This window comes from Pristiophorus japonicus, chromosome 2, assembly GCF_044704955.1.
Source record: "Pristiophorus japonicus isolate sPriJap1 chromosome 2, sPriJap1.hap1, whole genome shotgun sequence".
NCBI classification, from domain to species: Eukaryota; Metazoa; Chordata; class Chondrichthyes; family Pristiophoridae; genus Pristiophorus; species Pristiophorus japonicus.
The window spans coordinates 51,583,266-51,601,041 of NC_091978.1; the positions used below are offsets into that span (position 1 = coordinate 51,583,266).

At 46.3% G+C, this 17,776-nt stretch overlaps 1 protein-coding gene and 1 pseudogene across 1 annotated transcript; one reads left to right on the top strand and one right to left on the bottom strand.

Annotated features, from left to right (window-relative positions):
* Positions 1 to 14,363, bottom strand: part of LOC139228623 (zinc finger protein 585A-like) — an 89,766-nt pseudogene extending 75,403 nt beyond the window's left edge.
* Positions 14,364 to 15,017: 654 nt separating this feature from the next.
* Positions 15,018 to 16,101, top strand: LOC139238071 (zinc finger protein 239-like). Its single transcript, XM_070867432.1, has one exon. It carries the CDS (start codon positions 15,106 to 15,108, stop codon positions 15,832 to 15,834), a length of 729 nt encoding a protein of 242 aa, XP_070723533.1. The 5' UTR covers positions 15,018 to 15,105; the 3' UTR covers positions 15,835 to 16,101.
* The last annotated feature ends 1,675 nt before the right edge of the window (positions 16,102 to 17,776 follow it).

Genomic DNA, 17,776 nt, shown 5'->3' on the forward strand with positions numbered 1-17,776 from the left:
CTATTTTAGATCTGGTCCTGTGTAATGAGACAGGAATAATAAATGATCTCCTAGTAAAAGATCCTCTCGGAATGAGTGATCACAGTATGGTTGAATTTGTAATACAGATTGAGGGTGAGGAAGTAGTGTCTCAAACGAGCGTACTTTGCTTAAACAAAGGGGACTACAGTGGGATGAGGGCAGAGTTGGCTAAAGTAGACTGGGAACACAGACTAAACGGTGGCACAATTGAGGAACAGTGGAGGACTTTTAAGAAGCTCTTTCATAGTGCTCAACAAAAATATATTCCAGTGAAAAAGAAGGGCGGTAAGAGAAGGGATAACCAGCTGTGGATAACCAAGGAAATAAAGGAGAGTATCAAATTAAAAACCAATGCGTACAAGGTGGCCAAGGTTGGTGGGAAACTAGAAGATTGGAAAAATTTTAAACGACAGCAAAGAATGACTAAGAAAGCAATAAAGAAAGGAAAGATAGATTACGAAAGTAAACTTGCGCAAAACATAAAAACAGATAGTAAAAGCTTTTACTATATATAAAACGGAAGAGTGTCTAAAGTAAATGTTGGTCCCTTTGAAGATGAGAAGGGGGATTTAATAATGGGAAATGTGGAAATGGCTGAGACCTTAAACAATTATTTTGCTTTGGTCTTCACAGTGGAAGACACAAAAACCATGCCAAAAATTGCTGGTCACGGGAATGTGGGAAGGGAGGACCTTGAGACAATCACTATCACTAGGGAGGTAGTGCTGGATAGGCTAATGGGACTCAAGGTAGATAAGTCCCCTGGTCCTGATGAAATGCATCCCAGGGTATTAAAAGAGATGGCGAAAGTTATAGCAGATGCATTCGTTATAATCTACCAAAATTCTCTGGACTCTGGGGAGGTACCAGCGGATTGGAAAGCAGCTAATGTAACGCCTCTGTTTAAAAAAGGGGGCAGACAAAAAGCAGGTAACTATAGGCCGGTTAGTTTAACATCTGTAGTGGGGAAAATGCTTGAAGCTATCATTAAGGAAGAAATAGCGGGACATCTAGATAGGAATGGTGCAATCAAGCAGACGCAACATGGATTCATGAAGGAGAAATCATGTTTAACTAATTTACTGGAATTCTTTAAGGATATAACGAGCATGGTGGATAGAGGTGTACCGATGGATGTGGTGTATTTAGATTTTCAAAAGGCATTCGATAAGGTGCTACACAAAAGGTTACTGCAGAAGATAAAGGTACGTGGAGTCAGAGGAAATGTATTAGCATGGATCGAGAATTGTCTGGCTAACAGAAAGCAGAGTGTCGGGATAAATGGGTCCTTTTCGGGTTGGAAATCGGTGGTTAGCGGTGTGCCACAGGGATCGGTGCTGGGACCACAACTGTTTACAATTATACATAGATGACCTGGAAGAGGGGACAGAGTGTAGTGTAACAAAATTTGCAGATGACACAAAGATTAGTGGGAAAGCGGGTTGTGTCGAGGACACAGAGAGGCTGCAAAGAGACTTAGATAGGTTAAGCGAATGGGCTAAGGTTTGGCAGATGGAATACAATGTCGGAAAGTGTGAGGTCATCCACGTTGGAAAAAAAACAGTAAAAGGGAATATTATTTCAATGGGGAGAAATTACAACATGCTCCGGTACAGAGGGACCTGGGGGTCCTTGTGCATGAATCCCAAAAAGTTAGTTTGCAGGTGCAGCAGGTAATCAGGAAGGCGAATGGAATGTTGGCCTTCATTGCGAGAGGGATGGAGTACAAAAGCAGGGAGGTCCTGCTGCAACTGTACAGGGTGTTGGTGAGGCCGCACCTGGAGTACTGCGTGCAGTTTTGGTCACCTTACTTAAGGAAGGATATACTAGCTTTGGAGGAGGTACAGAGACGATTCACCAAGCTGATTCCGGAGATGAGGGGGTTACCTTATGATGATAGATTGAGTAGACTGGGTCTTTACTCGTTGGGAGTTCAGAAGGATGAGGGGTGATCTTATAGAAACATTTAAAATAATGCACGGGATAGACAAGATAGAGGCAGAGAGGTTGTTTCCACTGGTTGGGGAGACTAGAACTAGGGGGCACAGCCTCAAAATATGCGGGAGCCAATTTAAAACCGAGTTGAAAAGGAATTTCTTCTCCCAGAGGATTGTGAATCTGTGGAATTCTCTGCCCAAGGAAGCAGTTGAGGCTAGCTCATTGAATGTATTCAAGTCACAGATAGATAGATTTTTAACCAATATGGGAATTAAGGGTTATGGGGAGCGGGCGGGTAAATGTAGCTGAATCCATGGCCAGATCAGCCATGATCTTGTTGAGTGGTGGAGCAGGCTCGAGGGGCTAGATGGCCTACTCCTGTTCCTAATTCTTATGTTCTTGAGTTCTAATCCCAATTACTAGCTCTAGGTCCGTAACCCTGAAGGTTATGGCACTTCAAGTGCCCATCCAACCATCTCTAAAAAGCGGTGAGGGTTTCTGCATCCACCACTCTTCCAGGCACCGAGTTCCAGATCCCCACAACCCTCTGCGTAAAGATGATGATGGATGTTAGTTAACTTTAACACAGCAGTTTCCCCAAAAACTTCTTTCTGAATACATAGTTTGGACAGAACCACATAGACTGGACCTTTTCAAAAAAAAAACTGATTATCCCCTTAATTTTCAGCTAAATTTCCCTTCCCATGTGCTTGAACAGCAGCTCCTTTCAATTTATATAATCAAGTTTAATTTCACAAACAAATTATGCCCAGACTTTGTTATTTTACAAAGACAAAAGTAACAATTGCATTTTGATGCAAGTCATTTATGTTCCCCTTTGAACAATGTGTCTGGGACAATCGGATTACATAGTATATACAGCACAGAAACATACCATTCGGCCCAACCAGTGCATGCCGGCCACTCGAGCCTCTTCCCTTCGTTCCCCGTCTAACTCTATCAGCAAAACGTCTTGTCTAGCCTCCCCTTAAATGCATCTATGCTTCAACCACGCCCTGTGGTAGCGAGTTCCACATTCTCACCACTCTCTGGGTAAAGAGGTTCCTTCTGAATTCCGTATTTGATTTTTTGGTGACTATCTTATGTTTGATGGCCTCTAATTACGCTAGTCCCCAGAAGTCGAAACACTCTATCTACTCTATCAAAACCTTTCATAATTTTTAAAACCTCGATTGCGTCACCACTCAGCCTTCTTTTTTTAAAGAGAAAAAAGACCCAGCGCCTGTCCATCCTTTCCTGATAGATGTACCCTCTCATTTCTGGTATCATCCTTGTAAATCTTCTTTGTACCCTCTCCAGTGCCTCTATATCCTTTTTAAAATATGGTGACCAGAATTGCATGCAGAACTCCGTGTGGTCTAACCAAGGTTAGATACCAGTTTAGCATAACTTCACTACTTTTCCATTCTATAACAATTCAATTCTATAACAATCGATCCCAATAATTTAACTCAATAGTTTAACGTCTTAAGTCCAATTTTGTCAGCATGCTGCGACATTCGATGTTTGCAGATAACTGGAGATAAATTCAAAAAACTGCTGGATCTCTTGCTATGCCATCAACCTCGCATCAAACTGGAACTGGCATTGCCCAACATGGTAGTCTCTGGCTACTGCATAGTCCAGAGACACAAGCCTGCATTTTCTTCAACAGAGATCAACAACGTTAGAAGCACGTAAAAACACTGTGGTCTTTCTGTGGCAAGCACAAACCACTGGTCTCGAGACGTTTCTTATCCGAACATAATATTTCTAATCTAAACATTTTATGATGAAAATTTCCAAGATTGACTCTAAACCTTTGCCAATTGTTTGATGTGATCTGTTTACTTGTTCTTCTTTTGTTAAATACATTCACTGAATGGATTCAAATTTAAAATGAAACCAGGTTTGCAGGCGTGATGCTCTATTCACATATTGAAGGTGGGAGGGATGCTGTGGGGCACACGCTAAGTCCAGCAGCTAAAAGTGATTAACAGACTGAGTTTTGTGTTTAGTGATCCCAGATGTGTTACCAATACCTTCCCTGGATACTAAGGCTAAGAGAGGCACTCTGGAAGGTATGGGGAGCTGGGACTTGACCATGAGAGTAACCGAAGGTTTGAGAACTGAAATAATCTCGAGTTCGAAAGGAGAAAAGGCCCAAAAATGGAATAGTCAGTAACAGGACATCAATTAGTCTCTTATCTTGGAGACATCAAATATCGACACACTGTTATTTGAAACATCAAAATATTAAACTCCAGCCCAGTTATAGGCGTTATTAACATCAGCAGAAACAAACCCCAACTGTCAGAATGAACACGATTCAGTCGGAAAGTGATTAACATAAGCAGCAACAGTAGAATCCAACCCCTGCAGTCACTTGTGATCTCGCTGGTGTCTCAACAGTGTGGATGACTGAGTGAATCCCTTCCCACACTCAGAGCAGGTGAAAGGCCTCTCCCCAGTGTGAACTTGTTGGTGTCTCAGCAGGTGGGATGACTGAATGAATCCCTTTCCACACTCAGAGCAGGTGAAAGGCCTCTCCCCAGTGTGAACTCGCTGGTGTGTCAGTAGGTGGGATGAACAAGTGAAATCCTTTCCACACACAGAGCAGGTGAACGGCCTCTCCCCAGTGTGAACTCGCTGATGTGTCAGCAGATTGAATGACTGAGTAAATCCCTTCCCACACACAGAACAGATGAACGGCCTCTCCCCAGTGTGAACTCGCTGGTGAGTTACAAGGTGGGATGACTGAGTAAATCCCTTCCTACACACAGAGCAGGTGAATGGTCTCTCCCCTGTGTGAACTCGCTGGTGTGTCAGAAGGTCGGATGACTGAGGGAATACCTTCCCACACATGGAGCAGATGAACTGCCTCTCCCCAGTGTGAACTCGCTGGTGAGTTACAAGGTGGGATGACTGAGTAAATCCCTTCCTACACACGGAGCAGGTGAATGGTCTCTCCCCAATGTGAACTTGCTGGTGTGTCAGAAGGTCGGATGATAAAGGGAATCCCTTCCCACACACGGAGCAGGTGAACTGCCTCTCCCCAATGTGAACTCGCTGGTGTTTCAGCAGGTTGGAAGACTGAGAGAATCCCTTTCTGCACACAGAGCAGGTGAACGGCCTCTCCCCGGTATGAACTCTCTGGTGTCTCAGCAGGTCGGGTGACCGAGTGAATCCCTTCCCACACACGGAACAGGTGAACGGTCTCTCCCCAGTGTGAACTCGTTGGTGTGTCAGCAGGTTAGATGACTGAGTGAATCCCTTCCGACATATGGAGCAGGTGAAAGGCCTCTCCCCAGTGTGAACTCGTTGGTGTCTCAGCAGGGTGGATAACTGAGGGAATCCCTTCCCGCATGCGGAGCAGGTGAACGACCTCTCTCCGGTGTGACTGCGCCGATGAATTTCCAGCTCAGACGGGGAACTGAATCCCTTACCACAGTCCTCACATTTCCCCAGTTTCTCCATGGTGCCGGTGTCTTTGTGTCTCTCCAGGTTGGACGATCAGTTGAAGCCTCGTCCACACACAGAACACGTGTACAGTTTCTCCCCGCTGAATGGTGCACTGTTTTTTCAGGCTTTGTAATTTGTTAAACTCTTTCCACAGTCAGTGCACTGGAACACTCTCACTCGGGTGTGTGTGTCTTGGTGCTTTTCCAGTCACACTGATGCTTGAAATCTTTTTCCCACACACAGAACGGACAAACATTTCTCCTTCCACATTCAAAGGCCGATGATACTCCGGTCCTGATGAATGGAGTGACTGTTAGACCTTCACGTGATGTTTGGTTTGAGTTTCCCGTCTGTAAATCCTCCCCTTCTAATTCCCTGTAAAAGATTACAAAACTCATCACTGAAAGTACAGGACAGAAATTCAGAACAGACAATTCTAGTATCTATGGAACATTCATTCCTCTCTTGTTCCCCCAAAGCTGTAAATCCCCATCCCACCCTGTGCTGAAATCCAAACCCATTGCACGTCTCAAGACAATGTGTCCTCCGCTCCCAGTTTTCTTCACCAATTCTGGCTGGGTTCAGTTCTACACTCACTAGTTCCCCTTCCTCTCCTCCCTGAAGGTGCTGACTCTGGCTGGGTTCAGTTCTACACTTGTCCAACAGCAAAATACTGTGGCTGCTGGAAATCTGAAATAAAACATAAAATATAGGAAATACTCAGGCAGCATTTGTGGAGAGAGAAATAGAGTTAATGTTTCAGGTCAATTACATTTCATGAGAACTGGAAAATGCTAGAAATATAACAGGTCTTAAGATGGACTACATGAAGGCGAGGGAAGGGTGGAACTTGGAAGCAAATTTGATGAGGTTTTCCAGTTTGGGGCGAGAGCAGGAAATGGCACCGATAGAGTCATCAATGTACGGGTAAAAGAGGTGAGGGAGGGAACCTGAATAGGACTGGAACAAAGAAAGTTCCATACATCCCGTGAAAATGCGGGCATAGCTAGGACTCGTGCAGGTTCCCATAGCAACACCTTTTATTTGCGGGGAAACAAGTGTAGTCAAAGGAGAAGTTGATCAATGTGAGAACAGGTTCAGCCGGGTGGAGGAGGCTGGTGGTGGATGGGTACTGGTTGGGCCTCCGGTCAAGGAAGAAGTTGAGGGCCCACAGGTCATCCTGATGGGGGATGGAGGTGTAGAGGGATTGGAAGTCCGTGGCGAAAAGGAGATAGTTAGGGCCAGAAAACTGGTAGCAGAGGGCGCTTACATCATGGTCCACTTTTCAATCACCACCAACACAGGAGTTCCTCAGGGCAGTGTCCTAGGCCCAACCATCTTCACCTGCTTCATCAATGACCGTCCCTCCATCATAGGGTCAGAAGTGGGGATGTTCACTGATGATTGCACAGTGTTCAGTGCCATTCGCAACTCCTCAGACAATGAAGCAGTTTACACCCGCATTCAGGCTTGGGCTGATAAATGACAAGTAACATTTGGGCCACATAAGTGTCAGACAATGACCATCTCCGACAAGAGTCTAACCACCACTTCATGACATTCAAAGGCATTACCATCACCGAATCCTCCCCACCAACATCCTGGGGGTCACCATTGATTGGAAACCTAACTGGACCAAGAACATAAGAATTAGGAACAGGAGTAGGCCATCTAGCCCCTCGAGCCTGCTCCGCCCATCAACAAGATCATGGCTGATCTGGCCGTGGACTCAGCTCCACTTACCCGCCCGCTCCCCATAACCCTTAATTCCCTTATTGGTTAAAAAAAACACCAGCCACATAAATATTGTGGTTGCAGGAGCAGGAGTACTCTGCGGCGAGTGTCTCACCTCAACTCCCCAAAGCATTTCCAGCATCTACAAAGCACAAGTCAAAAGTGTGATGGAATACTCTGCACTTGCCTGGATGAGTGCAGCTCCAACAACACTCAAGAGGCTCGATATCGTCCAGGGCAAAGCAGCACTCTTGATTGGCACCCCATCCACCACATTAAACATTCACTCCCTCCGCCACCAGCGCACCATGGCTGCAGTGTGCACCATCTACAAGATGCACTGCAGCAACTTGCCAAAGCTTTTTCAGCAGCACCTCCAAAACCTGCAACCTCTACCACCTAGACAGACAAGGGCAGCAGGCACCACCAGTGCAAGTTCCCCTCCAAGTTACACATCAGCCTGACTTGGAAATATATCGCCTTGCCTTCACAGTTGCTGGGTCAAAATCCTAGGATGGGCAATAAACGATGGCAACACCTACATCCTGTAATAACAACTTAAAAAAAACACCACCACCCCATGCAAGTACAGGAAATGCAACACCTGCCCCATTACCTCCTCCCTTCCCATTGTCCAGTGCCCCAAACACTCCTCCTCAGTGAAACAGCAATTTACTTGTACTTCTTTCAATTTAGTATACTGTATTCTCTTCTTACAATGCTGTCCCCTCTGCAATGGGGAGACCAAATGTAGATTGGGTGACTACTTTGCTGAACACTTCCGTTCAGTCCACAAGCATGACCTTGAGCTTCTGGTCAACTTTCACTTTAATTCTCTGCTCCACTCCCACTCTGACCTCTCTGTCCTTGGCGTCCTACACTGTTTTAATCAAGTTCGAGGAACAGCACCTCATCTTTCGATTAGGCACTTTACAGCCTTCTGGGTTCAACATTGAGTTCAACAATTTCAGATCATAACCTCTGCCTCCATCTTTTCGAACAGCGGCTGTTGACGATTGGGCTATTCCCATTTATACCTCTTCATAACCCATCTTTTGTTTCTTTACTTGCGCCATTACCATCTCCTTTTGCTTTGTACAATCATACCTTTTGTCATTCAATCTCTCCTGCCTTTCACCCTATCACAGACCTTCCCTTTTGTTCTTTCCTCCCCTCCCCCTTTCCCTGCAGCTGTACTTGCTTAAAATTTGTTATAGCTCCAACTGTATCCAGTTTTGACGAATGGTCATTGACCAAAAGCGTCTTGTGTCAGCACTCCCACTTGTGAGTCAGAAGGTTGTGGGTTCAAATCCTACTACAGAGATTTGAGCACAAAAATCTAGGCTGGCACTTCAGTGCAGTACTGAGGGAGTCCTGCATTGTCGGAGGTGCCATCTTTCGGATGAGACATTAAACTGAGACCACGTCTGCTCTCTCAGGTGGACATAAAAGATCCCATGGCACTATTTCAAAGAACAGCAGGAGAGTTAACTCTGGTTTCCTGGCCAATATTTATCCCGCAATCAACATCACAAAAAAACCCCAGATTATATGGTAATTTATCACATTGCTGTTTGTGGGAGCTTGCTGTGCACAAATTGGCTGCCACATTTCCTACGTTACAACAGTGACTACACTCAAAAAAGCACTTAATTGTCTGTAAAGTGCTTTGGGACATCCGGTGGTCGTGAAAGGCGTTATATAAATGTATGTCTTTTTTACTTTCTACATAGGCGCTGCCTGACTTGCTGAGCATTTCTAGCATTTTTTGTTGTTAGTACAGATGTTCAGCATCTGCAATATTTTTCTTTTGTGTTGAAACATAGAAACATAGAAAATAGGTGCAGGAGTAGGCCATTCGGCCCATCGAGCCTGCTCCACCATTCAATAAGATCATGGCTGATCATTCACCTCAGTACCCCTTTCCTGCTTTCTCTCCATACCCCTTGATCCCTTTAGCCGTAAGGATCGTATCTAATTCCCTCTCGAGTATATCCAATGAACTGGCATCAACAACTCTGCGGCCGGGAATTCCACAAGTTAACAACTCTGAGTGAAGAAGTTTCTCCTCATCTCAGTCCTAAATGGCTTACCCCTTATCCTTAGACTGTGTCCCCTGGTTCTGGACTTCCCCAACATCGGGAACATTCTTCCAGCATCTAACCTGTTCAGTCCCGTCAGAATTTTGTATGTTTCTATGAGATCCCCTCTTATCCTTCTAAACTCCAGTGAATATAGGCCCAGTCGATCCAGTCTCTCCTCATATGTCAGTCCTGCCATCCCGGGAATCAGTCTGGCGAACCTTCGCTGCACTCCCTCAACAGCAAGAACGTCCTTCCTCAGATTAGGAGACCAAAACTGAACATAATATTCCAGGTGAGGCCTCACTAAGACCCTGTACAACTGCAGTAAGACCTCCCTGCTCCTATACTCAAATCCCCTAGCTATGAAGGTCAACATACCATTTGGCTTCTTCACCGTCTGCTGTACCTGCATGCCAACTTTCAATGACTGATGTACCATGACACCCAGGTCTCATTGCACCTCCCCTTTTCCTAATCTGCCGCCATTCAGATAATATTCTGCCTTCGTGTTTTTGCCACTTGGGAGTCCCTGGCCAAAGACCGCGCTAAGTGGAGGAAGTGCATCCGGGAGGGCGCCGAGCACCTCGAGTCTCGTCGCCGAGAGCATGCAGAAAGCAAGCGCAGGCAGCGGAAGGAGCGTGTGGCAAACCAGACTCCCACCCACCCTTTCCTTCAATGATTGCCTGTCCCACCTGTGACAGAGACTGTAATTCCTATATTGGACTGTACAGTTACCTGAGAGTGGAAGCAAGTTTTCCTTGATTTCGAGGGACTGCCTATGATGATGATGATGAGTTGTTAAAAGGTCTGACCATCTCCCAACAATTTTGACATGTACTCACAGCAAAAAGGCAGTTTCCATAAACAAACCAAGCCTCCAAAGAACCATGTTGCAGGATCTGAGATAGTATGCCCGAGATCAATATTATCCTCCTATTGCGATATCAGCTACCAGAAATCATGTGGCTGTCCACCATGTTTTCTTGTTTGAAAGGTGGTAAGCACCACACAATCAAACCAATCTGTATATGTTAAAATAAAGTCAGATCTATTTAGAAATAAAATTATACAGAACCAGTGAGACATAATGGCCTAGAAATTGGTCATGGCCCATTTTCAGGCATATAACTAGTGGCATGCAGACAGGAGGCCAAAGGTCGACCCAAAATTGGGCCTCGGATCTCATTTATTTGGATGACTTAATTTACATTGTTGAATATTGACCCACTTGCCTCACCAGCAGCCGCTCTAAGGTTTAGTCCTGGGTGGGGGTGGGGGCAGTTGTGGAGTGGCAATGAGGGGGCGCGGCATTAGTGACTACTGTGGAATAGGGAGTGAGTACTCCTGCTCTTAGCTCTACTACAAGCATTTTAGTTTAAAAAAAATTTGGGCTGGATTTTTGGTTCTGCTCATTTCGGGGCGGTAATTTGAGTGGGTGAGAAACCCCTTGTATGCAGAGTGAGAATAAAATCAATGAGTCAGTGATTTTCTCCTCATGTCCAGAGCATCTAGAAACCAAAAATATAGTAATGAATAGCCAGCATGGATTTCAAAAGGAAAAGTCTTGCTTGACCAACCTCACTGAATTTTTTGAAGAGGTAACAGAGAGAGTAGATAATGGTAATGCAAATGTAATTTATCTAGATTTTCAATAATGTACCCCATAATAGACTGATGAACAAGGTCAGAGGGAACAAGTAGCAGAATAGATTACTCTATTCACTGCTCATGATGTAGTCTCCTCTACATTGGGGAAACCAAACGCAGATTGGGTGACCGTTTTGTGGAACACCTCCGTTCAGTCCGCAAGGGTGACCCCGAGCTTCCGGTTGCCTGTCACTTTAATTCTCCGCTCTACTCCCACTCTGACATCTCAGTCTTCGATCTCCTACACTGTTCCAATGAAGCTCAACGCAAGCTCGAGGAACAGCACCTCATCCTTCGTTTAAGCACTTTACAGCCTTCTGGACTCAACATCGAGTTCAACAATTTCAGAGCGTAACTGCTACCCATATGTTGTTCCCTTTCCTCACGTTTTTTTTTACAAAAATTCCCCTCCTTTTTTATTTTTATTTTGTTTCTTTCCGTTTCCCATGGCAGCTGGTAATCATTCTGCGATTCACACCCTATCTAGACTCATCTTTTGTTTCCTAACTTGTGTTATTACCATCTCAATTCGGCCCTTTGTCTCTCACCCTAATCTGCTGCCATTCAGATAATATTCTGCCTTCCTGTTTTTGCCCCAAAATGGATAATCTCACATTTATCCACATTATACTGCATCTGCCATGCATTTGCCCACTCACCTAACCTGTTCAAGTCACCCTGCAGCCTCTTAGCGTCCCCCTCACAGCTCACACCGCCACCCAGTTTAGTGTCATCTGCAAACTTGGAGATATTACACTCAATTCCTTCATCCAAATTGTTAATATATATTGTAAACAGCTCCGGTCCCAGCACTGAGCCCTGAGGCACTCCACTAGTCACTGCCTGCCATTCTAAAAAGGACCCGTTTATCCCGACTCTCTGCTTCCTGTCTGCCAACCAGTTCTCTATCCACGCCAATACATTACTCCCAATACCATGCGCTTTGACTTTGCACACCAATCTCTTGTGCGGGACCTTGTCAAAAGCCTTTTGAAAGTCCAAATACACCACAACCAAAGAGTGGTGAGAATGTAGAACTTTGTATCACAGGGAGTGGTTAGAATCATAGAATGGTTACAGCACGGAAGGCGGCCATTCAGCCCGACGAGCCCATGGCAGTTTAAGCGGAAGAGGAAGGACCAATGGGCCTCGACCAGCCTGGACCTACAATTTGCTGTTTCAGCCAGGCCCAAGAGCAGGTCCAGAAAAAAATCCTCTTCCTTACCCCCCTCCGCACCTGATGCCCAAAGATTAGGAGTGTGGGGCTAAAATGTAACCAAGAGTTGTGGAGCAGCCCCTTCAGGTAACTATACAGGGGCTGCAGCCTCTCCCACTGAATATATAAGAACATAAGAAATAGGAACAGGCGTAGACCATAGGCCCCTCGAGCCTGCTCCGCCATTTATTAAGCTCATGGCTGATCTGATCAAGGACTCAGCTCCACTTCCCTGCCCGTTCCCTATAACCCCTTATTGTTTAAGCAACTGTCTATTTCTGTCTTAAATTTATTCAATGTCCCAGCTTCCACAGCTCTCTGAGGCAGCAAATTCCACAGATTTACAACCCTCAGAGAAGAAATTTCTCCTCATCTCTGTTTTAAATGGGCAGCCCCTTATTCTAAGATCATGCCCTCTCGTTCTAGTCTCCCCCATCAATGGAAACATCCTCTTTGCATCCACTTTGTCAAGCCCCCTCATAATCTTATACGTTTCGCTAAGATCACCTCTCATTCTTCTGAATTCCAATGTGTAGAGGCCCAACCTACTCAACCTTTCCTCATAAGTCAACCCCCTCATCCCCGGAATCAACCTAGTGAACCTTCTCTGAACTGCCTCTAAAGCAAGTATATCCTTTCGTAAATATGGAACCCAAAACTGCACGCAGTATTCTAGGTGTGGCCTCACCAATTACTTATATAGCTGTAGCAAGACTTCCCTGCTTTTATACTCCATCTACTTTTCAATAAAGGCCAAGATACCATTGACCTTCCTGACCACTTGCTATATCTGTATACTATCTTTTTGTGTTTCATGCACAAGTACTCCCAGGTCCCACTGTACTGCGGCACTTTGCAATCTTTCTGCATTTAAATAATAACTTGCTCTTTGATTTTTTTTCTGCCAAAGTGCATGACCTCACACTTCCAACATTATACTCCATCTGCCAAATTTTTGCCCGCTCACTTAGCCTATGTCCTTTTGCATATTTTTTGTGTCCTCCTCACACATTGCTTTTCCTCCCATCTTTGTATCATCAGCAAACTTGACTACGTTAGACTCAGTCCCTTCTTCCAAGTCCTTAATATAGATTGTAAATAGTTGGGGTCCCAGTACTGATCCCTGCGGCACCCCACTAGTTAACGGTTGCCAACCAGAGAATGAACCATTTATCCATACTCTCTGTTTTCTGTTAGTTAGCCAATCCTCTATCCATGCTAATATATTTCCCCCAACCCCATGAACTTTTATCTTGTGCAGTAAGTAACCTTTCATGTGGCACCTTGTCAAATGCCTTCTGGAAGTCCAAATATACCACATCCACTGTTTCCCCTTTATCCACCCTGTTCCTTACATCCTCAAAGAACTGCAGCAAATTTGTCAAACATGACTTCCCCATCATAAATCCATGCTGACTGTGTCTGACCAAATTTTGCTTTTCCAAATGTCCTGCTACTGCTTCTTTAATACATGGCCCATGGACTCCTCTGGACCACAAACATCACATGTGGCCTGGGAGTGGGTGAAGGTGATTAAAAATCTGTTGCCCAGGATGTTCCATCTCCCGGGTACTGGGACCCGGTTGGGATCATCATCACAGGCAGTCCCTCAGAATCAAGGAAGACTTGCTTCCACTCTAAAAGTGAGTTCTCAGGTGACTGAACAGTCCAATACGGGAATTAAAGTCTCTGTTACAGGTGGGATAGACAGTTGTTGAAGGAAAGGGTGGGTGCAGCTGGTTTGCCGCACGCTCCTTCCGCTGCCTGCACTCTTTTTCTGCATGCTCTTGGCGACGAGACTCGAGGTGCTCAGTGCCCTCCCGGATGCACTTCATCCACTTAGGGCGGTCTTTGGTCAGGGACTCCCAGGTGTCGGTGGAGATGTTGCACTTTATCAGGGAGGCTTTGAGGGTGCCCTTGAAACGTTTCCTCTGCCCATCTGGGAACAAAGACCTTGAAGACCCGCCCACTTTCTGCTCCAGGCCAGGATGGCAGCGCATGCGCCGTGATCCTGCCCTGTCCAAGATGGCGGCCAGTAACCTCGTTCACCCGGGGCCTGTTACCGCAGTGCAAACACGGTGGGCTCTTATTCGGGGCCTGAGGCCTACGCCAGGTATTCATAAAGATTCCCAACCCATCCGCGGGTCCAATTCCTCCCCTGCTCCCACAATCTCCTACCGCCTTAAGGAACTGAATGTTTGACCGAAGTCTGTCTCCTCCGCCCGCGACAGTGAAGGAGAGCTCGGGCTCAGCCCCGCCCACTGGGTGCCGCAAGCCCCGCCCCTCACACACTCCGATTGGTTGGAGGACCAGCCGCCCGTTCGCTCCTCCAGTCCCAACCCCGCTCTTCCGAGTGGTCCGCAGCTGCCGTCAATCACCCGGGCAGTGTGAGCTGGGCATGCGCGGGCGATGTTGGCCTCAGGCCCTGAACAAGAACCTCCGGGTCCGGCGTTTGTCCCGAATGGGGCGGCAGCTGCGGGGCTTTCACCCGGTGACAGGCCCGGGTTAACGGCCGCCATCTTGTGAGGCACCGGGTGCAGCAGGGCGCATGCGCGGCCCCCTTGGGCAGGAACCAGGAGGAGAGAATGTTGTGAATTTCTATCCTGGACTCACAGTGATGGCTTTTGTAAACTTCTGTTACAGGCTGAGAGAGGGGCAGCATTTACAGACCGCAAACTCAAACCAAACATCACATCCAGACCTGACAGTCGCTCCATTCATCAGGAATGAATATCATCGGCCTTTGAATGTGGAAGGAGAAATGTTTGTTCTGTCTGTGGTAAAAGATTTCAAACATCAGTGTGACTGGAAAAAGCACCGAGACACACACACACCCGAGTGAGAGTGTTCCAGTGCACTGACTGTGGAAAGAGCTTTAACCAGTTACACCGCCTGAAAAATCATCACACCATTCACAGCGGGGAGAAACCGTACACGTGTTCTGTGTGTGGACGAGGCTTCAACTGATCATCCAACCTGGAAAGGCACAAGAACACCCGCACCATGGAGAAACCGTGGAAATGTGGGGACTGTGGGAAGGGATTCAATTACCCGTACCAGTTGGAAACTCATCGCCGCAGTCACACCGGGGAGAGGCCGTTCACCTGCTCCGTGTGTGGGAAGGGATTCACTCAGTCATCCCACCTGCTGACACACCAGCGAGTTCACACTGGGGAGAGGCCGTTCACCTGCTCTGTGTGTGGGAAGGGATTCACTCACTCATCCCCCCTCCGAACACACCAGCTTATTCACACTGGGGAGAGACCCTTTAAATGCTCTGACTGTGGGGACAGCTTTAAAAGCTCTGCAGAGCTGGTGAGACACCAGCGCGTTCATACTGGGGAAAGACCGTTCACCTGCTCCGTGTGTGGGAAGGGATTCACTCAATCATCCGATCTATTGACACACCACCGAGTTCACACTGGGGAGAGGCCATTCATCTGCTCCGTATGTGAGAAGGGATTCACTCTGGTAGGCAATCTGCTGAGACATCAACGAGTTCACACTGGGGAGAGACCTTTCATCTGCTCTGTGTGTGGGAAGGGATTCACTCAGCACTCCAGCCTGCTAACACACCAGCGACTTCACACTGGGGAGAGACCTTTCACCTGCTCTGTGTGTGGGAAAGGATTCACTCAGTCATCCAACCTGCTGGCACACCAGCGAGCTCACAATTGCGTGCAGGCATTGAATTCAGCTGTTATTGATTCTGTTAATCACATCCAGGACTGAACTATGATAGTTGGGGATTGTTTCTGCTGATGTCAATAACGCTTACAATTGGGATGGAGTTTAATATTCTGGATATATGACAAATAAATCAGCTTTGTTGTAAACAGATTCCTATAGATTTTCCTCGCTCCCACCTGGCTGGAGCTCTGAAAGGACAATATGGGGGATGGATCGTATGCCGGAAACAGAACTTCAGCCTGGACACAGCCCTGTAGAGCCACTCAGAGGGGCAAATGGCACTTTGGTTTTTCTCGTATTCTTGGGCGAATTTCTCGAGTATGTTCAGGATAGTTTTCTACAACAATACATTCTAGAGTCAACAAGGGGGCAGGTCATATTAAATTTAATAATGAGCCAGATTTAGTCAACAGCCTAATGGTGCGTGAACATTTATCTAATAGCGATCATAACATGATCGAGTTCAACGTGGTTTGGAAGGGAGAAACGTGAAACAGCTACCAAGATTCTAGTGTTAGGCAAGGGCAACTTCAGTGGGATGAGGCAGAGACTGTCCACAGCAAACTGGAAATCTGTTAATGGGTAAATTGACAGAAGATCAGTGGGAGGTGTTCAAAGAATAATTTAACATGATACAGAAACAGTTTATACCCCTAAGGGGCAAGAACTCTACTTGCCAAAAGAAACAGCCATGGATGACTAAAGAGGTAAGGGACAACATAAAGCTAAAAGAAAAAGCATAGAAAAATGTAATAATTAGCACAGATCCTGGCGACTGGGAGAGATACAAAGATCAGCAAAAGTGACAAAAGAGATAGTGAGTGTTACAAGAATGGAGTATGAAAAGAAACTGGTAAGGGATATCAAAATAAACAATTTTTGTTAGTTATATTTGGAAAAAGAGGGTGATCAGGAGCAATGTGGGCATTTTCGAAATGGTTAATGGTGATATTGTGAATGAAAATAAGGAAATGGCGGACATGTCATGAATAATTATTTTGCTACAATATTTACAGTAGAGGAAGAGGATAGAATGCTGGACACCCTAAGGAAACTAATACTGAATCGGGGTGAGGACTCCAAAATAACAGTCATGAAGCAAACTGTGGCACTAAAGGGTGACAAACCCCCAGGACCAGATGGTTTCCATCCCAGGGATTTAAAGGAAGTAGGTGAGAACACTGCAGATACTCTATAATCTTCCAAAGTTATTTCAATTCAGGAAGTGTTCCTTTAGATTGCAAAAAATGCACGTCACTCCAATATTTAAGAAAGGAGAGAGAGGGAAATCAGGGAATTATAGAGCAGTTAGCCTAACATCTGTTGTCTAGTAGAGTTTATAATTAAGGATAGGGTGACTGAACACCTTGAAAATTTTTCAGCTGATCAGAGAACCAGGATTTGTAAAGTGTCGGGTCCGGGACCTGGTCCACCATTCCCAGAGGGCTGGTCTGTTGGTCGCCTTCCTTTCCCTAGATCAGGAGAAGGCGTTTGACAGGGTGGATCACAAGTATCTGTTCAGAACTCTGTGCGCTTTCGGGTTTGGGACACATTTCCGATCTGACTTTTGTACGCCGCCGCGGAGTGTCTGATTAAGGTTAACGGGTCTTTGACGGCGCCCCTTCGCTTTCGGAGAGGGGTGCGCCAGGGATGCCCCATGTCCGGCCAGTTATATGCCATCTACGTGGAGCCTTTCCTGCGCCTCCTGCGGACGAGGTTGACGGGACTGGCTCTGTAAGGGCCGGGCGTGGAGGTCGTCCTCTCGGCTTACGTCGATGATGTGCTCTTCATGGTCGAGGATCCCATTGACCTGCGGAGGATACGTGAGTGCCAGGAGATTTACTCAGCCGCATCCTCTGCCAGGATCAACTGGGAGCAATGTTCCAGACTCCAGGTAGGTCAGTGGCATTGGACTCCCTGCCGGAGGAGCTCAGGCCTTTTGCCTGGGGCACGACCCATCTCCTCTATCTGGGAGTCTACATTA

What these genes read in the sequence shown, in the direction of transcription:
- LOC139238071 (XM_070867432.1), top strand. Translation starts at nt 15,106, where the DNA reads ATGGAGAAACCGTGGAAATGTGGGGACTGTGGGAAGGGATTCAATTAC.